The sequence below is a fragment of the Lissotriton helveticus genome, chromosome 1_1 (genome assembly GCF_964261635.1).
Source record: "Lissotriton helveticus chromosome 1_1, aLisHel1.1, whole genome shotgun sequence".
NCBI classification, from domain to species: domain Eukaryota; kingdom Metazoa; phylum Chordata; class Amphibia; order Caudata; family Salamandridae; genus Lissotriton; species Lissotriton helveticus.
The window spans coordinates 1,183,119,526-1,183,145,962 of NC_136057.1; the positions used below are offsets into that span (position 1 = coordinate 1,183,119,526).

Here is a 26,437-nt window from a genome sequence, read left to right on the forward strand (position 1 = left end):
TCTTGCTTCTAAGGCCACGGTAGTTGAATCGCAGTCTCTGGGCAGTAGTGACAGTGAGCTGATGGTTCCTTATCAGCGCCGCGCACATTTAAAGTTAGAGAATTAAAACTTGGAGATCAAACAAGGATTAATTCTCAAAATAACTCATACTTGAATTGTAGGTATGGTTGCCATATTGTGAAAGCTTGAATCTCACTACTCGTCCTAGCAGAAGTCAAAGCCAGTAAGTGAGCAATTTTCCAGGATAGATGATTCAGATCTGATTCATGTATAGGTTCAAATGGGTTTCTCATCAGCTGGGAGAGGACCGTATTTAGCTGCCAAGAGATAGGTGTTGTCCTAATCGAACCATAAGTCCTAAAGAAAACTTAAGGAACTCCTTTACTAGTCTACAGGACCAAAGAAAGAATTTTCCTCTGGATCATATGTAGTGTGAATTGCACTAGAAGAACCATTAATGAGTTATGAGAGAAACCTGAGCATGCTAGGTGCAATACGTGTGGCAAATTTGCTGGGGTAGAGATTACAATGGACGCATCAAAAGTGCACCACATGCCGAAACAAGTTCATTTGACTTAATAATATACGTTTGTGGTTGCAGCTCTGGATTTATCAAAAATATTTTTGAAATCTTCTGAAATATTTAGATGGCTGAATTCATTGTTTTCAGGAGCCAGCTGCTAAACTGATACTGTCACGCGTGTTTTCATGTGGATCTAATTCAGTACGATTTGATCTAATGGTTCTAGTCGTACTCTCTTCCTCTTGTTGTTTTTAATCCTAGCACAAGGAAGCCAGAATAAAGCAATATGGTAAACCTTGTAGCTAGTTTTAACCCACTACACTACTAGCACTGCACCCCTCACTACACTTAGCTTTCTCACACTGGGTTTTAGTAATAACCCCTCTGAGAACTAAAAAATTCCTGAGCTCCTCCCTTGCAGCTAGGGGGTCGTTTGCCCGCACCATGACTAGGCTTCATGGTGCGAGGAGGATTCCCAATGATGAAGCATGCCACCTCTGGTGGGTGAGGGAACCCGTCCTTTAAAGGGAAACCCCCCTCCTCTTTTGGTCAGCCTCCTCCTTTCTCCTTATTTCTTTAATAGACCTGAGGGCTCTTTGTGTGATTCATTGATGATATGAATGATGCCTTCCAGAGATCTGTGACTTTGAACCCATTGACTGTCTAGTTCCTCTTGACAGAGACTCATAAGGAGCCAGCAGTTGGGAATGATAGGAATGCAAGAGGACATCATTTCAAGGAATTACTTGAACACTCACACTGAAGCACATTTTTTTGTCTATGTAGAGGCAGCTAAGGCCATTATCCTGTGGATCCTCTCTTCCATAGGGTAAGCCTTGCATGGGATATTGTTTAGAATAACTACTATAAAGATTGTCTTCTTGCTTGGTTGAAGACAAGATTTTGCTTTGTTTAACCCGTTGCGTGCTTATTACAGAGCCACGCCGTCACGAGTCACGGGTGGCGTGTGTTCTTGACGGCGTGGTTCCGTCATGCAGCTGCCGCTCCGCCCACGCGGCATTAATTCCCCGCCTGTGCGGGTGAATTAATGAGCGGGTGGGGACATGACGGAACCACGCTGTCATGAGCACACGCCGCCCGTGACTCATGACGCCGTGGTTATGTCGTGAGCATCGCAGCGCCACACTCACCCACTAGCCCCCCAAGCCGTGGCAAAATTCGCGCCACGGCGAAGGGGTTAATGTTGCCTTTAGATTATGGAACATACGTAGGCTTGCCTTCGTAGAGTTTTTCAGGTTGCAAAAAGGACCATTAAGAAGATAGTCATCTAAGTATAGAAAAACCTGATTACTGTTATGCCTTAAATAAGCTGCAACAGGGGCTATGCATTTTGTAAAAATCCAAGGAGTGGACTTGAAGCCAAAAGGTAGAATCTTTAACTGGCAATAACAACTGGCCACACTGAAAATGTAACATTTTCAATGCTTTGGATGGATTGGAATATGAAAATAAGCATCCTAGAGATCTGGCGAGATAATGAAATCTTCATGGTTTAATATATGGAGTCTTATTTGCAGAGTAACCATTCTAAATGCTTGTTTTTTCAGGAATTTGTTTAGCTGCTAAAGATCTAGTATAAGTCTCCATTGGCCCAATCTCTATTTGATCAAAAAGAAACTTCAATAGAAATCCTTGATTTTTGATTGTGTAGAAACTACTCTATGGCTTCTTTTCTGAGGAGCGAAAGAATCTTCAATTTTAACAGGCTAAGAATGGCCAAATTTTTAAGTGTGGCCATTCTGAATACTCTTCTGCACCCACTGGACTGTTGTGATAGTTTCCCAGCTGTTTAAGTACTTGTAAAGTGTTACACCCACCTGTTGCAGAGAGGAGTTGGTGACCAGTGCCGGAGGAGTGCCTGCTGGAGTCCTGTCCTCTTCCTAACTGAATAGTCTTTTTTACTGTGGTGGCTTTTTTGAGTAAGCTGCAGATTATGGTTGTGTGTACTGTTGTGCATATTGTTGGCAGTTGAGAGTATGGCTAATACCTGTGTGGCTGGTAATTTCCTCAAAATGATAAACATCCCTTGCCCTCTGCCACCTCAAAAGGGTTGAAAATGTCACCACTGCAATATATCTAAAGATCTTGCAGTTTTGGTATCAGACTTTATGGACTGAAGTTAATCGTCCACATATTTGCCAGACAAGGACTCACCATCGTTTTGCATATCCAAGGTCTTTACCTGGACCTTCAGCCTGAATGAGAGTGTTTTGAATCATCCTTGCCTCCTTAAGACTGCAGCCCTGGATAGTTTTCAAAAACCTGTTGTGGCCACATCCATAGCTGTGTGGTAGCCACATCCATAGCAGCTGTGTTGATTATCTCGGGGAATTTTCTCTCACTCTCCTGGGCAATCGCTCTTGTCATCCGGTAAAAATTCAGATCTGACCATATTTGCCTATCATATCTCCCCAGGATGGCTAGGGCAACGGACGCTTGAACAGTGGTAGCAACCATTGCTGAAAATAATTTGCCTATATTGTCTAGGGTGTCTTCCCTCTTTATCTGGTGGAGGTGTACAAATCGTGGACAGGTTCCTATAACGCCTCTGAGCCACTTGCATCACTAGCAAATGTGGTCTCAGGTGTCCTATAAGGAGAGCCAGAGAATCATCTGGTACCTTATATTTCTTGTCCAGGCGAGGCACTATATTGCCACTGTTGCTGGGTTCTTCATTTGCTTCAAGCCATCCGACTAAATGTGTTCAACAATTTTTATCGATCTAACAGACTTGCAAGATGGTTCTTTAAAATCATAAAGAAAACAGCCTATTTCACTGCAACAGGTTGATCCCACCTCTTTGTAGCTCTCTCCATGAAAGCGTGAAATCTTATGGCGCCCGGAGGTGAACTAGTCACCAGTGGAGTTGTCAGGGCTGATATTGGTGCCACATTGTTTAGTCCTGAGTTATCTCACCCTCTTCTGGTTCATCATCATCTGTATAGTCCTCATGTATGGTGATTGGTGGAAGTAGTCTTTTTGGTAGTAATTGCTTCATATGTGAGCTAGGAGTGCCTAAGGTAGGGACCAATCGATGCAAGTATGGAGATACGGTATGTTTAGGAAAAAGAGCTGCATGGGGCGGTGTTGTACGGGTACTGGACTCCGGAAATCACCTATATTAGTCCGACAGCATTTGGCATAGATCTGTGACATGAGCTGTGGGGTACATGCATTATTTGTACTTGTTCACATTTACTGTATGTATCAAAGACATATTGTTCTTCAAAAGCTTCGATCAATCTGGGCTTCTCAGTCGGTCTTGAAGAGAAGTGTCCTCCATATATGCACGGTCATCCTCATCAAGGTCCTGGCACTTACATGAAGTTGCATGAAACTGTATGCAGGGCCAAATGGGCCATCATCCTTGGATTGTTCAACTTCTAACCAGTTTGCCGGTGGCAAAGGAGAGATCTTACTGAGGGAAGTGTGCATCGGTATGATTGAAACTGGTATCCCTTCTTTTGTAATTAGCAATACTCTCTTCACTATCGACGGTGGTGTTGATGGATATTTACTTTGAGTAAAGAATGTAGTTGGCTCCATTGAGGAAGCCATTGCACCTGTAGCTACTTTGTAGACGGCATCCTCTTCGTGGGCCATCAACAATGCCGTAGACTTCTAAGTAATCGTCAATACCATAGATGACAATGCTTTTGTCATTATCATCGCTATAGTGGATGATGTAGCATATCACGTTTTAAGTTCTTATGCTGATATTGCAGTCAATAAAGACAGTTCATATAATTCTTTTTGAAGGGGTGTCAACCCATCTTCATGAAAAAGCCTCTTTTCAATGAGAAGTGCAGCTTATGCACAGGCACTGTCATGGGGAAAGGGGCTGCAGCCCATCCACTTTTATGATGAAATCACGTAGGAAGTGATGCCTTTTTTTTCTGTTTACACAGACATTTTCAAATATGTACCTCCCATGTGGACAATAATCTATATTCATTTTTCCTTCCTTCCATTCCATTCCATGCATTGAGTTCAGTTTAAAAAAACAAAACGATTGATGGAAAAGAAAATGTAAAATTACTAAAATGTTGACTCCAATTACTATGTGAATTAAACTAGAGGTGGGTGGAACTCGCAGAGTTTCACGCCGCCGAATTCCATGGAGTTACATAAAAACTCAGCGAGATTCTGAGGAGGTCCGCAAACGGGTGAATATCGGCACGTCGCACAGCTTGTGCTGATTTTTATTGTCAGGAGCTTGTTCCGCACATAAAAACCAGCGCGAACGGCACCACACGACGTGCCAGCGGGCGCTGCAACTCAAGTTGATTTTGCTGCTGCTCGAGGAGATGACCAACAAAACTCATCCAACTCCACTTGACGGAGCGAAATTTATCACCCACCCCTAAATTAAACTGGATGGTAAGTAGAGTCAATTTTGAAGTTTCACAGTTGCTTAATAAAATTCAATTTCCCTGAGAATGACAAGTGAACCATGAACCAATTGTCAAATCCTGCTCACCTGAATAAGTAGCGAGACCAGCTCTGCTTCCAGCGCTCTCTTGTTCGGCAATGTTTTCCGAACTTGTTCAATTTTTCGTTTTTCTTCTGCAAGTTTCATCTTCAGAAAACTAATCTTTTCGTCCATCGCTTGGACCTCGATGTCGCCATTTCTTGTCAACATTTCTTGAATGTTTATTTTCTCGTAAAAAATACACACCTCTTCCTCTCGCTCTATCAATTGGACTCCCCTGTGTGAAATCAAAATATTTGCAATGGAAAATTGTCAACACATCCCATTTCACGGTCTTTCAAATATTTTATGTAGTAAAAGTAGGTTCAAGGACGCAAAATGACGTATTTACATTTCAGAGAAGTGTGCAAAACATAACAGAATACATTAATAGGGGTCGATTTGTAATTACTTGTGTATACCATGAGTATATAAATTAACAGAATAGGTCAATTTGTCAAGTCACACAATTTAAAACACTAAAGAAATGAAATGAGGTAATATCGGACACATACATTTAAAACAAGAACGTTTTGTCTACAGCACATTAAATAGAAGACTGCTTGAAATGTTATGAAGCAACATCGAAATAGTACAATCAGCATAGAGGATGACGAATTGAATACAAGGGTTCCTTAAATGTTTACGTGGTGACGAACCGCTTTTATAAGAATTTAAAATGTTTACCAAAACAAACCCTGGTGTGTCTCTTTGGCTTAACATTACCATTGTCTCATAAGCAGCAGAGATTCCCCTCCCCCACCCCTGCTACATTCTGAATGAGGTACTTGTTATGCGTGGGCAATCAACTGGTGTGATATATATCGCACCTGAAAAAGTACAACTCCAGTGATTTTAATTTATTGAGTGCGATAAATACCACACAAGGGCCCTCATTATTAATAGCCCATTAAAAAGTGATCCATGTTTTTGGGCATGGCTCGCAATTACAAGTGGAGCAATGTTGATTGCACCAGGCGCAATCAAAATCATACCATTCCTTACATTTCAGCAAGTCAAACTTGTGTAGTAGCTTTTTAAAAAATGTTCAAACGTGCAACAATTGTGGTAAAATTATTTCCGTAAATGTATGCTTTTTAAAGATGCATGAGGGTGTAACTGATGATTTAATGATGTTACACTTGAAACAAATGTGTTATGTCACTTTTAAGCGCAATTGTTATGTTATGTTATGTTATCTCATCTTCGATAGCGCACAGCTGCCCCAGCAAAGGGGCGTCCCGGCGCTTTGACTGGCAGAAGGAATACACATACAGAACAGAAGAAAAACAAGCATTTACAATGCAATGGTTTCGCCTTTGGAAAAGTTAGAGCTATTGGCATTGTAAATGACAACATTAGTATTTATGTGTTGGTTTTGAAAACAGATAAATAAATGGCATTGTCATTTACATTGCCATTAGCTTAATCTCTGCAGTCACTCTACAGTCCCTAGCACTCCATAGCACTCCCTAGTCACTCTGCACTCCCTAGCACTCCGCACTCCCTAGCACTCTGCACTCCCTAGCACTCTGCACTCCCTAGCACTCTGCACTCCCTAGCACTCTGCACTCCCTAGCACTCTGCACTCCCTAGCACTAGTGCAGATCTAGGAATATTTTGATGAACTCATTTGGTTTAGTGGATGTCTCTAAATCATTATTTAAATCTTCTCGCCATTACATTATCCTGACAAGTAGAGTAAAATGCATCGACAAAATAGTGGCTGGAGTAAAAATACATCATCTGAGATCAAAGTTTCATTATTCTTCTATCGGGCATGCTTAAAGCAAAACAATGAAGCAAAAATGTTCCTTGGCATTTTGTACTTCGAAACCCCATCTACAATTCTCCCACTAACGCCTTCTAATAATGCACAACATAAGAATGGGTCTGCGTCCACCAAATGGTAAAAGATTAAAGGATGTCTTGCTATGCCTCAAGCCGCATTTCCACGTAATGAGTCTTTAAATACATTGTGACTAGTTTGCTTGCACTCATGAACCGGACAACTGTTTCATAGTTTTAACATTATGCGCAGTGGTGGCCTCAATATTTTGAACAGATGCCACAGAGTGCCTGGTGCATGTGCGTTGAAAACCTTTTTTGAAGCGGTTAACACCTGTGTTCTGTTTAGGGCATAGTTCCTTAGTCTGTAGATGGGCTACTCCAAATAATTACCTAGTAGGTAACATCTACTTCTCAGTGCGTGGAAAACCACTGAATTAGAAGGCCTGTGAGAGATGTGGAATATCACCTAAGTGAGAATGGTGTCAGATGTCACATATTCACTCACTCATTCATCCACCTATGCCCACGCCAGATCTCACAGTAACCTATATGTCACTCATGCCTTAACTGTACATGTTCTTACTGCAGCGGGTCCATGGCTCGATCCTCCTGGTTTCAATCTTGTGGTGGGAGGGAAACATTCAATATAGGTCTCACAGTATAACATAGAGGAAACTAAATATGACATAAGGGGCATATCCTCACCCAAACTAGGGAACACATAACTAGAAAACTGTATTACCAGTGAACAATACTAGCCTCAGATGTTTCCCACTGCTACATATGGAACCCCAATGAAGAAGCATTGGAGCATACCACGTCACATAGGTGAGGGTTCATCATACTATGTGATTCCACGAAAGTAAAGTCATTCCAGAAGAGGATTGGCTGTCTCGTCCTTGAGTGTTGCACCTCTTGTATGTTTATGTTTGTTTACAGAGTACAGCAGTCCTTTCACTCCTCTCACTTCCTCTCTAGTCTGTATTGCACCTGCCCTGTATGCACCAGAGACTCGTGCAATGTTCCTCCTGCTGCTGCTGCGTGTCCTGTACATATTCTTCATGTTAGGGAAGGTTGCGCTACTGCCGTCCATGGTGTACCTTTGTTGTGATGTGAAGCTCGGTATAAAACTTTCCACTACACAAAGGACAAAAACACCCCCATTGCCAATGCTTGTTTTAATGTGTGATGTGAATGAAAGAGTGAACCCTCGCAAAATATGAGAGCTGGGTGCAGAGATTACCATTGGTTTTATGTGTAAAACAAGCCATTATTGAAATGGACAAGACCAAGGTGTAAAGTTTTAAAAACTAGATCCATGTTTTATGCACAAGACCTTCGGCCATTTTAGACAACAGCATTTTGCAAGCTGTGGTTTTCAGCCCATAATTACAATGTTAAAAGCAAACCACAAGTACCAAATGCAAAATTGTGATGGCTAAAGTGCCAGGAATGGCTGATGGTATATCTTGGCAAACTTGTGAAATACAAAATAAAATGTCCTTCCTTCCTTTTCTCCCTGCAAGCAGTCAAGCGGTAAACAGCCCAGCTGGTGGTGAGCGGTCAAGGACAGCCCTTCAAAAGCAGATGAGAGGCCGTCACTGCCAGGGGATTCACATACACGCTCCTTAAACAAGCATTGAAAATGCAATAGGTCTCGCAATAGAAGAGTTTGACATTTTTCGTTTTGCAAATGGATGAGTGACACCTATAGCATTTGGAATGCAACATGTTTTGTATTTACGTGACTTATATGGCAGCTCTGGTCGTTATGCTACATCTCTAGATAGTTTTATCTTTCGCAAATGTGACACCTATTGTAACACAATATGTGTTGTGAGGGTGAGTGAGGGTGAGTGAGGGTAAGTGCGGGTGAGTGAGGGTGAGTGAGGGTGAGTGAGGGTGAGTGAGGGTGAGTGAGGGTGAGTGAGGGTGAGGGTGAGTGAGGGTGAGGGGTTGAGGGTGAGGGGTTGAGGGTGAGGGGTTGAGGGTGAGTGAGGGTGAGTGAGGGTGAGTGAGGGTGAGTGAGGGTGAGGGGTTGAGGGTGAGTGAGGGTGAGGTTAGTGAGGGTGAGGGGTTGAGGGTGAGTGAGGGTGAGGGTGAGTCAGGGTGAGTGAGGGGTTGAGGGTGAGTGAGGGTGAGTGAGGGGTTGAGGGTGAGTGAGGGTGAGGGTGAGTGAGGGTGAGGGTGAGTGAGGGTGAGGGTGAGTGAGGGTGAGTGAGGGTGAGTGTGAGTGAGGGTGAGTGTGAGGGTGAGGGTGAGTGAGGGTGAGGGTGAGTGAGGGTGAGGGTGAGTGAGGGTGGGTGAGGGTGAGTGAGGGTGAGGGTGGGTGAGTGAGGGTGAGTGAGGGTGAGTGAGGGTGAGGGGTTGAGGGTGAGTGAGGGTGAGGGGTTGAGGGTGAGTGAGGGTGAGTGAGGGTGAGTGAGGGTGAGTGAGGGTGAGGGGTTGAGGGTGAGTGAGGGTGAGGGGTTGAGGGTGAGTGAGGGTGAGTGAGGGTGAGTGAGGGTAAGTGAGGGTGAGTGAGGGTGAGTGAGGGTGAGTGAGGGTGAGTGAGGGTGAGTGAGGGTGAGTGAGGGTGAGGGTGAGTGAGGGTGAGTGAGGGTGAGGGAGAGTGAGGGTGAGGGGTTGAGGGTGAGGGGTTGAGGGTGAGGGGTTGAGGGTGAGTGAGGGTGAGTGAGGGTGAGTGAGGGTGAGGGGTTGAGGGTGAGTGAGGGTGAGGGGTTGAGGGTGAGTGAGGGTGAGGGGTTGAGGGTGAGTGAGGGTGAGTGAGGGTGAGTGAGGGTGAGTGAGGGTGAGGGGTTGAGGGTGAGTGAGGGTGAGGGGTTGAGGGTGAGTGAGGGTGAGTGAGGGTGAGTGAGGGTAAGTGAGGGTGAGTGAGGGTGAGTGAGGGTGAGTGAGGGTGAGTGAGGGTGAGTGAGGGTGAGTGAGGGTGAGTGAGGGTGAGTGAGGGTGAGTGAGGGTGAGGGTGAGTGAGGGTGAGGGGTTGAGGGTGAGGGGTTGAGGGTGAGGGGTTGAGGGGGAGGGGTTGAGGGTGAGTGAGGGTGAGTGAGGGTGAGTGAGGGTGAGGGGTTGAGGGTGAGTGAGGGTGAGGGTGAGTGAGGGTGAGGGGTTGAGGGTGAGTGAGGGTGAGGGTGAGTCAGGGTGAGTGAGGGGTTGAGGGTGAGTGAGGGTGAGTGAGGGGTTGAGGGTGAGTGAGGGGTTGAGGGTGAGTGAGGGTGAGGGTGAGTGAGGGTGAGGGTGAGTGAGGGTGAGTGTGAGTGAGGGTGAGGGTGAGTGAGGGTGAGGGTGGGTGAGGGTGAGTGAGGGTGAGGGTGAGTGAGGGTGAGTGAGGGTGAGTGAGGGTGAGTGAGGGTGAGTGAGGGTGAGTGAGGGTGAGTGAGGGTGGGTGAGGGTGAGTGAGGGTGAGGGTGAGTCAGGGTGAGTGAGGGGTTGAGGGTGAGTGAGGGTGAGTGAGGGGTTGAGGGTGAGTGAGGGGTTGAGGGTGAGTGAGGGGTTGAGGGTGAGTGAGGGTGAGGGTGAGGGTGAGTGAGGGTGAGGGTGAGTGAGGGTGAGGGTGAGTGAGGGTGAGTGTGAGTGAGGGTGAGGGTGAGTGAGGGTGAGGGTGAGGGAGGGTGGGTGAGGGTGAGTGAGGGTGAGGGTGGGTGAGGGTGAGTGAGGGTGAGGGTGGGTGAGGGTGAGTGAAGGTGAGGGTGAGTGAGGGTGAGTGAGGGTGAGTGAGGGTGAGTGAGGGTGAGGGGTTGAGGGTGAGTGAGGGTGAGGGTGAGTGAGGGTGAGGGGTTGAGGGTGAGTGAGGGTGAGGGTGAGTGAGGGTGAGGGGTTGAGGGTGAGTCAGGGTGAGTGAGGGGTTGAGGGTGAGTGAGGGTGAGTGAGGGGTTGAGGGTGAGTGAGGGGTTGAGGGTGAGTGAGGGTGAGGGTGAGTGAGGGTGAGGGTGGGTGAGGGTGAGTGAGGGTGAGTGTGAGTGAGGGTGAGGGTGAGTGAGGGTGAGGGTGAGTGAGGGTGGGTGAGGGTGAGTGAGGGTGAGGGTGGGTGAGTGAGGGTGAGGGTGGGTGAGGGTGAGTGAGGGTGAGGGTGAGTGAGGGTGAGTGAGGGTGAGGGGTTGAGGGTGAGTGAGGGTGAGGGTGAGGGGTTGAGGGTGAGGGGTTGAGGGTGAGGGGTTGAGGGTGAGTGAGGGTGAGTGAGGGTGAGTGAGGGTGAGTGAGGGTGAGGGGTTGAGGGTGAGTGAGGGTGAGGGTGAGTGAGGGTGAGTGTGAGTGAGGGTGAGTGAGGGTGAGTGAGGGTGAGGGGTTGAGGGTGAGTGAGGGTGAGGGGTTGAGGGTGAGTGAGGGTGAGTGAGGGTGAGTGAGGGTGAGTGAGGGTGAGGGGTTGAGGGTGAGTGAGGGTGAGGGGTTGAGGGTGAGTGAGGGTGAGTGAGGGTGAGTGAGGGTAAGTGAGGGTGAGTGAGGGTGAGTGAGGGTGAGTGAGGGTGAGTGAGGGTGAGTGAGGGTGAGTGAGGGTGAGTGAGGGTGAGTGAGGGTGAGGGTGAGTGAGGGTGAGGGGTTGAGGGTGAGGGGTTGAGGGTGAGGGGTTGAGGGGGAGGGGTTGAGGGTGAGTGAGGGTGAGTGAGGGTGAGTGAGGGTGAGGGGTTGAGGGTGAGTGAGGGTGAGGGTGAGTGAGGGTGAGGGGTTGAGGGTGAGTGAGGGTGAGGGTGAGTCAGGGTGAGTGAGGGGTTGAGGGTGAGTGAGGGTGAGTGAGGGGTTGAGGGTGAGTGAGGGGTTGAGGGTGAGTGAGGGTGAGGGTGAGTGAGGGTGAGGGTGAGTGAGGGTGAGTGTGAGTGAGGGTGAGGGTGAGTGAGGGTGAGGGTGGGTGAGGGTGAGTGAGGGTGAGGGTGGGTGAGGGTGAGTGAGGGTGAGTGAGGGTGAGTGAGGGTGAGTGAGGGTGAGTGAGGGTGAGTGAGGGTGAGTGAGGGTGGGTGAGGGTGAGTGAGGGTGAGGGTGGGTGAGGGTGAGTGAGGGTGAGTGAGGGTGAGGGTGAGTGAGGGTGGGTGAGGGTGAGTGAGGGTGAGTGAGGGTGAGTGAGGGGGAGTGAGGGTGAGTGAGGGTGAGGGGTTGAGGGTGAGTGAGGGTGAGGGTGAGTGAGGGTGAGGGGTTGAGGGTGAGGGGTTGAGGGTGAGTGAGGGTGAGTGAGGGTGAGGGGTTGAGGGTGAGGGGTTGAGGGTGAGGGGTTGAGGGTGAGTGAGGGTGAGGGGTTGAGGGTAAGTGAGGGTGAGGGTGAGTGAGGGTGAGGGGTTGAGGGTGGGTGAGGGTGAGTGAGGGTGAGGGGTTGAGGGTGAGTGAGGGTGAGTGAGGGTGAGGGTGAGTGAGGGTGAGGGTGAGTGAGGGTGAGGGGTTGAGGGTGAGTGAGGGTGAGGGGTTGAGGGTGAGTGAGGGTGAGGGGTTGAGGGTGAGGGGTTGAGGGTGAGGCATCCTGATTGTGATACAAAAAACCCATAGTGATGTACTAGTGAACGCCACGCACCTGAGTGCACAATGAAACCAGACTGATGTACTAGTGAGAATAATAGGACATGACGGGATGCTGGTAGCGGGCCACATTGAGTTAAGATGGCACTGACCCATGACCAGGTTTTAAGATGGCGGATGAGGGCCCCTTGTTCGGTTCTGCAGGGGTGACGAGTTTAAAACTCCCCACTTCCCTGTTGCTCCAAGGGAGACCTGGTTCACTAAATTCAAAATTGTACCACTATATTACGAGGAAGTTGACAAAAATAACACAAAGAAATATACAAACAGCGTCTTTCAGTGATATCACAGGACAGTCAGACGGCCTGACCTCTGACCCGCGCCCTCCCGGACACGTGGCTCTTGGCTTCACGTTCGTAGCCCGCGGCCGATAAAGAGTAAAAAAAAAAAATCAAAATATATATATATGGGCAACACATTGTGTCCAAATGGGTGCCAATGAGTTCCAGATGTGAGAAGCTGCGCTCCCAACCCCTGGCTGCTCCTAAATAAAGGAAAGTATTCCTGCAATTCAGCTGCAGCCGCCGCTGCCAAGAACAACTCCCAGATAGGGTGGGGAGAGTGTTAGGGAACACGGGGGGGCTGCAGAGACGCGTCTGTGAGTGGAGACAGAGAGAGAGCGAGACAGCGGGCAGAATGAGAGTGGAGATAGGTAGAGCATTGGGGGGGGGCGAGGGGTCAGGTTAAAAAGCACGTGAGATGTGTGAACCCCTGAAGGGGCTAGGGTAGAAGGGTGTTCTGGGGATATCGGGGTTGGGGGCGGGGGAATCTCGCGGGTGCAAAGTTGAAACTGCATAGCTGTGTGTGTGCAGGGGGAGGCTGAAGTATGGAGTAAGGGTGAGGGGGGGGTGGGGGGTGTCAGATCCATGGGATAGCGGAGAAGGGAGCGTGAGAACAGGAGCAGAGAGGAAAAGGGGTGAAAAGCATTGCTGGTGAGAAGTTATGGGAAAACACAGGCGGGGGAGGGAAGTGAATGGCAGGGCCCGAGAGTGCAGGAGGGGTCACACAAGTGTGAGAAACAAAGGAACGCAGCTAAAGCTAGAGGCGATCCTGTGTGTGAGAGGAGCGGGTTGTAGTGAATCGTTGACCAACGAGAAGCGGAAAGGAGAGAGAAAAGGAGAGAGAGAAACAGATGGTCGAGAGGAGAGAGAGAACCCGAAGGGAGATGAACTCTACACACAAGGGAGAAGCTTAAGAGAGAGAAATCATTGCAAGATTGGAGGAGGAGAGGGAAACAGGAGACGAGGGAACCTATAGCGGCGCCACTGGCATGCGCTGACATCAATTCTCTTTTTTTCCTCACCACTAGACATGGATCCAAATATCCCTCTTATCTCTTTGAGACTCCGATTACCTCTTCAAATTGTAAAACAGACGGAGGGCATTGCTGTGGGGAAGGGGTGTAGGAGAAATGCACACGGCGGGCAGGGGAGGGGGCGGAGCGGGGAGAGCGGCATGTGGGTGTGAAGAAGCCGGGGCCTTTGAAGTGAAGCTAAGCTTCACTTCAAAAGGTGTCGGAGGAATGCGGCTGAGGGAACAGACGGCGATTGCGGCTGAGGGAACTGATGTGCACACGCTTTTAAGCTCAATGCACATGCGCATTGAGCTTAAAAGTCACGGGCACTGCAAGGAATCGCCACGATTCCTTGCTTGTTAGTTAAAGAGTGGTTAAGCCGCAATAGTCTCGCAAGCTCGATGCGCATGCGCATCGACAGGCGAGACCTAAAAACACAAACCACCCTGCAAAAAAGACATTATTTATTAGATCACCGCTGCAGCAGCTGGACGTATCTGGAGAAAAGCAGAGAAGGTAAACACAGTGTGCTGGCCCCGGCTCCTCCCGAGCCATCTTCGGCCTCGAGGCGGGTGGGATTTCGGGGGAGCGACACTGAGGGGCGCCCTGCTTGAACGGGGGCAGCACGTGCTGCCCCAAGAAGGAGTGCACAAGACCTGCCGCCTCAATGGGTCTGATCTCAGACAAGTGGTTTAGTGTGGCAAGCACACAGCACGAGTGAGCGGAACCGTTTCCTGGTGGGATTAGGGATCCGACCATACAAGGCCTTGTTCGACAGCTTCAGCGCGGTGTCCATTCGCAGCCGGAGCGGCCCACCGAGGTACTATGTGACCCGTGCTCCATCTATCTGCACTACCACAGCCCAGGCGGCGGCTGCCCTGCTACTATCAGACAGCAGAGGCCCGGCCCAGACCAGGAGCTTGAGGCAGTGTTACCAGCGCCCTCCTCACGGGTACTTTAGCTTCTCCGCAGATCCTTTCTATGATAACGTAGATGATGCCACATGTTCCCATCTATCTGATACACATTCGAGAGGGGACAGAAATACACATCAAACAGCAGCAGAGACAGGTGTGCCAAGCATGTTGTAAGTGCGGGCTCAGACCCCCGTCGTCTCAGATACTCCTGCAGGAGAGCAGGAGAACAGGGGTCGGGGTCTGTCCGCCTTCACTGCAGCTGCTTCCCGCAGCCGGCCAAGAAACACCGACCGCCCCACCGTGCAGAAGGCTGCAGGGCAGTCTATGTGCATCAATGCCACCCTCCCCTGGTGGCGCTGGTCCGGCAGAGCTCTTAAGAGCACGTGAAGACATGGCCCAGCCCCTGCCAGGCTGATATCTGGACGTCCCTTACCCACTGGTTTTCGCTCACTTTCTTTCTCTCTCGCTACATAGAAATAGGTCGCCATGCTCTTCAATTGCAAAAGGACGGACTGTCGCAGAAGTGAAGTGTTTTTGAGTGTTCGCTTCAGTCTCACGAGCCCAGGTGGGCTGATGACGATAGCTGTGTTCTCACCATCTATCAACGCCCTTTAAGCGATGATGCTTGAGATTCCTGGAGCTCGAGACACATCTCTTGCTGCTTCGATCTGAGGAACAAAATCAGCTGATTGGTTTCCTGCATGCTTAAATGGACCTTAGGTGCGCTACAAAGTGCAGAAGTCGAACCTATGCTTAGGTGAGGATGGCATGGCAGCTAAGCACGACGAAGGGCATTTACTCTGTTGATTAACCAGCACACACCTTACTTTGACTCAACATCTGCATGTGCAAACAACTCGGGGCGTAGGCCTTGAATACCGTAATTCTATCACCTGCCATAAACTGTCTTAAGCCTTCGGCAGAGGTTACTGATAGATAAGAGTTTAGGGGGAGGGGTGGAGGGTGTTAAAAAATGAAAAAAATCACACATTGCGGAGAAACAAGCGCACGCTCTCTGCAGGGATGAAAATATTAAAGTAAGCCGCTTTAACGTATCAGCACGATATACGTTCATCGGTGAATCGTATTTTTAACATACGATATCAAAATATATTCATGTCTAAACCTACGCAGCTGCGCGAATGCTAGAAAGCTTCCCGTGACTATGTTTAAACATGCAACGGACAAGACTGCAGTCATAAGTTATCAAAATTACATCCATAAACATCCTGTATGGATAGTGTCACGTTGGGTACCACTGGAGAAGGCAGTGTTGACATTTCCCTGGTTTTGCATCCTTGAGGGGACGGTATACAAGGGCTCTTATGCGTACTTCAGACGGAAACGTTTTACTAATCTTGGTTTTTCTGCAACACAATGCTCACTGACATACCTAACAGTCTGTTTAACGGAGCCATCCACAAGCTGCTTCCCACACCCAAAACTTGCATGAAATGGAAACAGAAAAAAATGATTCTAGGTGCAAGAATCCAGAGTCTAGAACAGCCATTCGGCCCAAACCCCGAGCAGAACTGACTCAGTTGTCCTTCGGGAAGGGCAGGGATCCTTCCTCTTTCAGAGTGTGAGGGACGAATGAAACGACCTCTGAACTACACTGAGTTTCCTTTGCGGCGCCTCCCGGCTGGGTGACTGTCACTGGTCTTGCACTGAACCCTCGCTCATGTACAAGTCAGCGTCTGGCAGTCAAGACTGTGCTTGACACATGAGTTTATTCTGCAGGAAAGAGAAATGTAAAATCATCTTGCAGCTGCAGGGCACCCGGCATGTAGAGGCTACCAGCAAATGAGTGTCTGTGGATTCCCAATCGATACACGAATATTACCAAATCTCTTTTAGTCAGTCCCGGGCCGGCAGCCAATCACAGCGCGGCCCGGGGAATGACGTCACGGGGGTGTCCCGGCCGGCAGATTCGGGGGCGTGTTTTTCGCGCTCTCCCCTTCCCATTGGCTGGAAGGTAAAATTCCAGCCAATGGGAAGAGGAGAGGGCGGGACTTAAAAAAAGACACAGAAACGCCCCCGAATCGCGTTTTCAGGGGAAAGCGGGATTGACAGCCAATCTCTTCCAATGGCTAGCCTCCATTTATGGAGCTAGCCAATGGAAGACAAGGCGGGACCAAAGCCCCATAAGTAGAGACATAAGATTTCGGCTCCGCCCACCCACTGCTCACGCAGTGGGACGGTAGCCGAAACCTAACCAGAGAGAAGTAGCAGCGGGGCAGTATATTAGGGTCCAGGGGGGAAAAGATAGGTTTTAGTAGTCCTCCTGAACGTAAGCAAATCATCTAGGGCGCGAATGTGAGCTATATTGTGAAGTAGTTATAACACATTTTAGTGCAAAACCATATGTTTAAAAATGGATGTGTTGTTCTGCTCATGTTGCTCCTGCTCTTTCCGCTTCCCAATCAGTGTCCTGCTGTAAACCATTTCTCTCCTTGTTTCCGTCACGGAGCAACAAGTGAATAGCGTCAACTATTGAAAGATGAACAACTGTATTAGAAAGCATCTATTTTGAATGACGCTACCATCGCACACCAGTCGCGGCCGGCATGACTCGCGAGTGGGGGGTTAATTAAAAAATAAAATAAACTTACCTTCTGGGGTCTCATGCCGTCATGCTTCTGACCTACTCTCCAGCTGTCCTGCCTCCAGCAGGAACAGGAAGTAGGCAGCCTCCCTCCCCTCCCCTTAGCAATCACAACACTGCTATCGGGACGGCTCCCAGCCAGGCGCCAATTGGGAGGCCATTTTCTCCAAGTAGGCTGAATTGCAGGCAGCCTACATGGAGAAAGGGCAGAGTGCGCATGACTGGTTTTGTCCGCCCTCAGCAGTGGGCAAGCCACCCCTCTCCTGCCCTAGAGCAGACCCGCCCGCCCCAACCAAACCTTTCTGCTTTAAGCAGAAACATAAAATGGTAGTTATTACTATTTTATGTTTCTGCTTCTCACACAGCGAGAAAGCAGTAGGGCGACACTCCTCGGCCCTATTGGAGGAGCCACCCCTGTAATCTACCCAAAATATCATTTTCAAGTACTTCCACTGAAAGTTACGTTGTAGGCGTGCTAATTCTATGAGGCACTGGTAAAGATTTGTTTAATTTTTATTTGGGGCATTTCCAGAGCTTAGTTGCTGAAGAAGCAGGTGGAAGATTTCTCTTAACGTAGGAAATGGATTAGTAAAAGAGATTTAGAATATTACATTGCTGTTTTTGATTTGCCAATGTGAACCTAACCATGATCATACCTTGCTGAATTTGCAGAATCTATTAATAGTTTGTGTGAGTTTTGTATGAAACCTTCTTGGTCTTAGGATCTGGGGCTCCTTCCTTTGTTTCTAAGGGTACATGCTGCTGGGCATTTTGCTGAGACTGTCCATTTTATGAGTTTAGCTTTTGAGTTTTACCTAGATTTGACTAATTAGCGTTTCATAGTGAATTATGTAGTTTTCGATGTACCTCTTTTATTAATAATTCTGTAATAAATCTGATTTCCCCACTATATTTATATAGATTTTTTTTAGTTTTACTCATCAACTTTATCAATAGGAGTGTAGCCCCTCCTGCTAGCTCAACCACAGATCCTCGAGTCAAATTTATTAGGTAAATTCAGGACATTTAAAATATTGTTCAGATGAATATTGGGGTTCAGCGCCCACACCTACCAGAACGTAACAACGGGAAAAGGCCAAAATTTCATTTGGACATGCAGATTTTGGTGTGTTGAGCACCACAATCTGCATGTTATTCCCAGAACAATTGAAGTAGGTGATAATTATTGCATCTGATAAAGCCCAGAACACATCAGTGTTGGACTTTATCCATGCAGCAATTATTGCATTAAAATACCGGACTACACGTAACAAGGGCCAATTCGTTTTTCCCTGGTAATGAGGTATGAAATGGCCTTTTTGGTGCTCACTGCACCAAAATCCATGTGTTCCAGTACTTGGAGTGTATTTTCTCCTGATAAATATCAGCATGTTTGACCTGCCAAATGTTATCTGGGTGATGTGATTTTTATTGCACTGCTTGAACACATGACCACTTGTAATAAGGCCCTCAATATCTGGAGAAATTTTTGCGTAGCAGTACCCTTGCGCGTCGGTAGGCGTCGTCTGCGGCTCCGCGTCCGTCGTCGGCGTCGTGGGCGCCGTGATGATGTCGTCGGAGTACTTAGACGCCGCCTCTGCGTGCTGACGTCAGTTCTTACGATTCAGAAAAGGGGGTGGTGATGAACAGAGTGTCTGAATTAAGCAGACCACTCTTACCCAGTCCAAAGATCAGGGCTTGATCCATCACCGTTATTTAGCTCACTGCCCCATCCCAGCTCAGAACCTGGCTATATGCAAATTAGTCTGTCCCTGGCCCAGTGCATCATGGGAACAGGGCAGACCAAACTACCAAGCCAATTCTTCACCAGAAAGGAGACAAGCTACCGGGGACCGGTTTCTGGCCTTTCAGCCTCGTCGGCCCGGCTTGCTTGAATCCTGATGGAGCAGTGAGCAAGGGACTCATGTCTGAGTATACCCTGCCACACCTATAGTGGCCAAAAACGATTCAGAAAAGGGGGTGGTGATGAACAGAGTGTCTGAATTAAGCAGACCACTCTTACCCAGTCCAAAGATCAGGGCTTGATCCATCACCGTTATTTAGCTCACTGCCCCATCCCAGCTCAGAACCTGGCTATATGCAAATTAGTCTGTCCCTGGCCCAGTGCATCATGGGAACAGGGCAGACCAAACTACCAAGCCAATTCTTCACCAGAAAGGAGACAAGCTACCGGGGACCGGTTTCTGGCCTTTCAGCCTCGTCGGCCCGGCTTGCTTGAATCCTGATGGAGCAGTGAGCAAGGGACTCATGTCTGAGTATACCCTGCCACACCTATAGTGGCCAAAAACGATTCAGAAAAGGGGGTGGTGATGAACAGAGTGTCTGAATTAAGCAGACCACTCTTACCCAGTCCAAAGATCAGGGCTTGATCCATCACCGTTATTTAGCTCACTGCCCCATCCCAGCTCAGAACCTGGCTATATGCAAATTAGTCTGTCCCTGGCCCAGTGCATCATGGGAACAGGGCAGACCAAACTACCAAGCCAATTCTTCACCAGACACTGGTGCCATTGCAACTAGGGCCCTGAAGGGGACAACCCTAACCCTAGATATTGGTTCGCAGAACGGGGAGGATGGGTGGGTCGGTAAGGAATCTAATACTAACTAATGTCTCTTACAGATATATCGTTACACAAGTAGTAACTTGTGCATCTGAAAGAGACACGTTAGTATTAGATTCCTTACCTTAGAATAGATACCCCAGCAATACCAACCCCGGTGGTGGGTCTGCGAACCAAAATCACACCAGAAAGTCCCGGAGGACGGAACGGCCAAAGAAGCCATCCCTCCGGACTTGGCTGTCCAGGCAGTAGTGTCTTGCGAACGTGTGCAGCGATGCCCACGTAGCTGCCTGACAGATGTCTTGTAAAGGCACTCCCCTGCCCAGGGCAGTGGTAGTCGCCGTGGCTCGGGTAGAATGAGCCCGCAATCCAGCAGGAGGCTCCTTCCTAGCCAAGGAGTAGCATGCCTGGATACACAGGATGATCCACCGGGAGATGGTCCTCTTGTGCACCGCTTTCCCCTTCTTCGCGCCCACGTAACCAACAAAGAGTTGGTCATCCACCCGGAACTGGCGTGTGCGATCCAAGTAGAATGAGAGCGCACGTTTTGGGTCCAGACGATGGAGCCGCTCTTCCTCTTTAGAGGGATGCGGTGGCGGGAAGAAGGTTGGCAAGGTGATAGACTGCCCGATGTGGAAGGCTGTGACAACCTTGGGCAGGAAAGAAGGTTTGGTACGCAGCACCACTTTGTCCGGATGGACAGAAAGGAAAGGTGGAGTACAAGAAAGGGCCTGGAGCTCACTCACTCTCCTGGCAGAGGTGATGGCAACCAGGAAAGCAGTCTTCAAGGTCAGAAGGCGAAGAGGACAGTTGTGAAGTGGCTCAAAGGGAGCGCACATCAGAAAGGTAAGAACCAGGTTCAAGTCCCACTGAGGCATCACAAACGGAACAGGAGGAAACGTGTGTGTGAGGCCCTTAAGAAATCTATTAACAACAGGGGACTTGAACAAAGAAGGTTGATCAGGCAGCCTGAGAAAGGCTGAAAGGGCAGAAAGGTAGCCCTTGATAGTGCCCAGAGCAGAGCCCTGCTGGGCAAGAGAACGAAGGAAGAGAAGGACTTCAGAAAGAGGGGCATTGAGGGGATCCACAGCCTTTGCTGTGCACCATGCCACAAATCTGTTCCACCTGCAGGCGTATACCGACTTTGTGGAGGGACGCCTGGCTGCCAGAATGACGTTACAAACTTCAGGAGGCAAGTCAAATGGCCTCAACTGTCGCCGCTCAATCTCCAAGCATGGAGGTGGAGACTGGACAGGTTCGGGTGGAGGACCGTCCCCTGCTGCTGCGACAGAAGGTCCTCCTGAAGAGGCAGACGAACCGGGGGATCGACTGACAGACTGAGTAGCTCTGGATACCAGTACCTTCCTGCCCAGTCCGGGGCCACAAGGATGACTTGGGCCCGGTCGCGCTTGATCTTCTTCAGCACTCTGGGCAGAAGTGGCATAGGCGGAAAGGCGTACAACAGACCGCAACTCCACTCGCGACGAAAAGCATCTCCGAGCGAGTGCCGCCTTGGAAATTCCAACGCGCAGAACTGATGACATTGCGCGTTCTCTTCGGTGGCGAATAGATCTAACCAAGGCTCTCCCCATCGCTGAAAGAGGCCTTGCGCCACGTCCGAGTTCAGACGCCATTTGTGATCCATCATGCACCGACGACTGAGCTCGTCCGCCCTGGCGTTCAGAGAACCTCCAGGTGCTGAGCCACCAGGGTCACGCCCTGGCGTTCCAGCCTTTGCCAAAGGCGAAGAGCCTCTTGACAAAGGATCCACGACCCCACCCCGCCTTGTTTGTTGCAGTACCACATGGAGGTGGTGTTGTCCGTGAATACCTGCACTACACTCCCCCGGACAGAGGGGAGGAATGCCTTCAGTGCCAGACGAATCGCCCGGAGCTCCAACAGGTTGATGTGGAGCCAGGTCTCCGCCGGAGACCAGAGGCCTCTGATCTCCGCCTCTCCCAAGTGGCCTCCCCAGCCCTGGAGGGACGCGTCCGTCACAACTACGTGCTCCGGTTGGGGAAGGGAGAGGGATCTGCCGCTGACCCAATCGCGGTCCGTAAGCCCCCACTGCAGCTGTCTCGCAGTGCCCTCCGAGATCAGGACGTGGTCGGATAGGTTGCCCTGATGCTGGGCCCACTGAAACTTCAGGTCCCACTGCAGAGCCCGCATCCGCCACCTGGCGTGATGCACCAGTAGGATGCAGGAGGCCATCAGCCCCAGAAGCCGCAGCGTCAACCTGACCGAAACCCGGGATAACGGCTGAAAGATGGGAATCAGAGCCTGAATATCCCGGACCCGCTGTTCGGGCGGATAAACCCAAAACCGCGCCGAGTCCAGAACCGCTCCGATGAAGAGGAGCTTCTGAGAGGGGCACAGGTGTGACTTCGGCACATTGATGGAGAACCCCAGCTGGTGCAGGAGGTCCGCCGTCGTCTGGAGGTGGCTGACGACTGTCTGGGGCGAGCCCGCCTTCAACAGCCAGTCGTCGAGGTAGGGGAAGACTGAAACCCCTAACCTGCGCAGATGAGCTGCGACCACCGCCATCACCTTTGTGAACACCCGTGGGGCGCTGGTAAGGCCGAAGGGGAGCACGGTAAATTGAAAGTGCTCGTGGCCCACCATGAACCGCAGGTAGCGCCGTTGGGCAGGCAGGACGGGGATATGAAAGTAAGCGTCCTGCAAGTCCAACGCTACCATCCAGTCTCCTGGGTCCAGGGCAGCCAGAACCTGAGCCAGAGTCAGCATTTTGAACTTCTCCTTCCGGAGGAAGCCGTTGACGTCCCTTAGGTCCAAGATAGGGCGTAGGCCCCCTTTGCCCTTCTTGGGTACCAGAAAGTAGTGGGAGTAGCAACCACACCCTACTTCTGGCCCAGGAACGCGCTCGATGGCCCCCTTGGCCAAGAGGGCCGTAACTTCCTCCTGCAGAAGTCGCAAATGATCCCCCGATACACGGTGGTTCTGCGGTGGCATGGCTGGAGGAGTCGCCTCGAAGGGGAGGGAGTAGCCCCTTCGGACGATTTGCAGCACCCACCTGTCCGAAGTGACAGTGCGCCAGTGGAGGTGGTGATGGCGAACCCTGCCCCCCACTGGCGTCACATGGGCCTGAAAGCACGGACTAGGAGGGTTTTGAGGCGGATGCTGCGGGGGAAGGTGTGGACTGACCTCGCCGCTGCCCCCGACCGCCCGGACGGCGGTTCCCACGGCCGCCACCGCGTTGGGTATTGCCCTGCGGTGCGTGGCTGGCGGCGCGTGTGGGCGCACCCCTTCCGTGGCCACGAAAGGAGTGAAAGGCAGCCGATTGCTGGCGCTGGCCCGAGAGGCCCAAGGACTTGGCCGTAGCCCTGGAGTCCTTAAAGCGCTCAAGCGCATGGTCTGCCTTGTCGCCAAAGAGGCGACGGCCATCGAACGGCATGTCCATGAGCGTGCTCTGAACATCTGCCGAGAAGTTGGCGGACCTCAGCCAGGCGTGGCGTCTGACCGCCACCGTCGTTGCCATCGCTCTACCCAGCGAGTCAGTGGTATCCAGCCCACACCGGATGGAATACTTGGCTGCATCCCGGCCCTCCACAAGGGCTTGGCCGAGTTTGGCCCGTACCTCCAACGGACACTCTGGCAGCACTTCCGCGACCTTATCCCACACAGAGTGGGTGTAACGTCCCAAGAGGCAGGCGGTGTTGGAAGACCGCAGTCCTAGACTAAGGGATGAGAAGATCTTCTTCCCATACTGGTCGTACCTCTTGGATTCCCGGTCCGGCGGGGCCGACGGGAATGCGGTCTGGGAATTGGAGGCCTGGATGACCAGGCTCTCGGGGGTGGGGTGGGAGGACAGGAAACATGGGTCGCCCAGGGCTGGGCGGTGGCGTCTGGCCACGTTCCTATCTACGGGCGAACCCGTAGCGGGCTTGGACCAAGTGCCCAGAAGAACGTCGGTCAAGGCCTCATTAAAGGGCAGCAGAGGCTCGGCCGAGTTTGACTGCGGTTTAAGGACCTCAGTGAGGAGGTTAGTCCTCACGGCCGCGACGGGGAGCTCAAGGCCCAAGGCCTTGGCAGCCCTCATCAGCACCACACTATATGTTGCCCCCTCCTCCGAAGCCACGGTAGGAGGGGAGACAAACCCAGTGTCTGCAGAGGTGTCCAGGCCACTGGCCTCCCCAAGGTCTCCTGTCCAGTCCTCCTGAGACTGACACTCCCTGGTCAGAGGGTCCTCAGACCCCTCCCAGTCCTCTTCATCACCCATCTCCTGAAATTCAGGGTTTTCAACCAATGGGGCCTGTTCATAAAAGTGAAATTCACCAAACGACGTCTGGAGCGGTGCCCAACGGGGCCGTTCCGATGGCTGAACAGGAACGAAGGTATGACCGGGGCCGGCGCCGCCCGAGGACGGCGCCGGAGGCGACACCTGAGGGTCCGACACCGGGGAGGTTGTCAGATCCACCGGCGACGATCCCGAACCCGAAGGAGGACCAGCGGCGTCCTGCGGCGCCGGGCCTGAAGGCGCCGGCTGCGTCGGAGCAACTGGACCCCTCGGCGCCGGGCCCGAAGGCGCCGGCGGGATAATGGGGGCCTGCGGCGCCGGGCCCGAAGGCGTCGGCGGCGTCCGCTGGGCCCGAAGGCGCCGCGGAGCCCGTCGGAGGAGAGAGTTTCCTCATGGCCATGAGGAAGCGCTCGATCTCCTCCGGCGTCGCGTTCAGCCCAGGGACCGGAGGGTGTGGAGCTGCACGCGGCGCCCGCGACTCCGACGGAGCCGCGTGGGTGGTGTCACCCGAACCCCCGGCCGCATCGCGCGAGCGTCGGGGGGAGTCTGAGGAGCGATGACGCCGCTTGGACTTCTTGTGCCTCTTACCTGACGACGACTTCGACCCGGAGGAGTGCGGCCTACTCTCGGAGCTGTGGTGGCTCCGAGCCCGCGACCTGTCCCTCGACCTCCCATGGTAACGGGACCTCTCACGGCGCGGGGCCGACTGCCGGAGCTCGAGGCGCCTACGGGACCGCTCCCGCCTGGCCTTCGAGGAGAGGGCCCGGCAGTCAGAGCAGGCCTTGTCGTCGTGGTCGACGCCCAAACAGGACAAACAGACGCGGTGAGGATCCGTGACCGACATCAGACGGTCGCAATCGTCACAGTGCTTGAACCCGGGCATCCCTACGGCACCGTTCGGAGTCGAGAGACTTCGAAAAGCAATCAAAAAGGATCAAAAAAGTTAGTAAAAAATTACTAGGGTTACTGCTTTTTCCAGATCTGCGCTTGCTGGCGCGGAAAAAGGAAGAACTGACGTCAGCACGCGGAGGCTGCGTCTAAGTACTCCGACGACGTCATCACGGCGCCCACGACGCCGACGACGGACGCGGAGCCACAGACGACGCCTACCGACGCGCAAGGGTACTGCTACGCAAAAATTTCCGGATCCAGTCTGACGCCTGGGGATATTCTAAGGTAAGGAATCTAATACTAACGTGTCTCTTTCAGATAAGGCCCTTAGTCTTGGAAAAAAGACCCAAGAAATTCAGCCTTTGGATGGAGTTCTATTCATTATGAACTACAGCTGGGACACTGGGAAGGATTACCTAGTGAACAAACAATCTGATATTGGCACCAAGAATATTTAGAACAGGTCCAAGTAGTGTGGCTCTGCAAAGTAATCTACTCACAACAAACAAGTTACTTACCTTCGGTAACGCTTTTTCTCATGGATACAGTCTGCCTGTAGATTCCTCACCTTTTAAATTATCCCAATATGCTGCATTCTACTGAAACATTTCTCCTCAGCTCTCCCACGTTAATGAGGACATCATAATGGAATGGCTACACATGCGACTACGTGTAACATCATCGGAGCCATAAGAAGACCTTCTTGGCATTCCATCCATTTTTTCCGTGCCTTTGAGGTGAACGGGTGAACCGACATCATTTTCACAAATTTACACATTATGCAAACACAACCAAATCTGAAAATTCTTCATCATGAAAGCGTTACCGAAGATAAGCAACGTGTTCTTCTGATGAATACATCTGCCTGTGGACTCCTCACCTTTTGAATTGAATCCCCAAGCAGACCCACACTCGGAAGAGGGTGCCTGCCTATGCTAAAAAATCCTTTAACACACAACGAGCCAATTTGTCGTACCTCTCACTTCCGAATCCAAACAATAGTGCTTTTCAAAAGTGTGGAGGGAGGCCCAAGTTGCCGCTTTGCAGGTGTCAACCACAGGGACACCCCTAGCCAGAGCCAAAGAAGATTTAGCTCTGGTAGAATGTGCATGAATACCTTCAGGAGGCTCCTTCTTGGCCAAGGCATAGCAGATCTTTATGCACAGGATTGCCTGGACAGCATTCTTTTGTGGACAGCTTTGCCCTTCCTCTTGCCCACATATCCTACGAACAGCTGATCATCCAGCCTGAAGTCCTTGGTTCTGTCCAAGTAGAAGCTCACAGCCCTCTTAGAATCCAGGCGATTAAGTCTCTCATCCTCCTCAGAAGGTTGAGGGGAAAGGTAGAAAGTACGTTAGGTGATGGACTGCCCCAAGTGGAAAGGAGTGATGACCGTAGGCAGGAACGCAGCTCTGGTCCTAAGAACTATCTTATCTGCATGAAAAGATGTAAAAGGATGTTTGGAACTAAGAGCTTTCAACTCGCTCTCCATCCTAGCAGTTGTGATTGCCACTAAAAATATAGTTTTAAAAGCTAGAAACCTTAAGGGACAACTATGCAGAGGTTCAAAGGGTGAACACATCACAAA

At 50.7% G+C, this 26,437-nt stretch overlaps 1 protein-coding gene across 2 annotated transcripts in view; it reads right to left on the reverse strand.

Annotated features, from left to right (window-relative positions):
* CCDC146 (coiled-coil domain containing 146) overlaps nucleotides 1-26,437 on the reverse strand; it is a 950,534-nt gene that overhangs the window by 146,059 nt on the left and 778,038 nt on the right. For both annotated transcript variants that reach the window (XM_078679302.1, XM_078679310.1), the window contains exon 15: nucleotides 5,025-5,253. In XM_078679302.1, coding sequence (XP_078535428.1) covers nucleotides 5,025-5,253 — 229 coding nt within the window. The remainder of the gene's footprint in view (nucleotides 1-5,024; nucleotides 5,254-26,437) is intronic.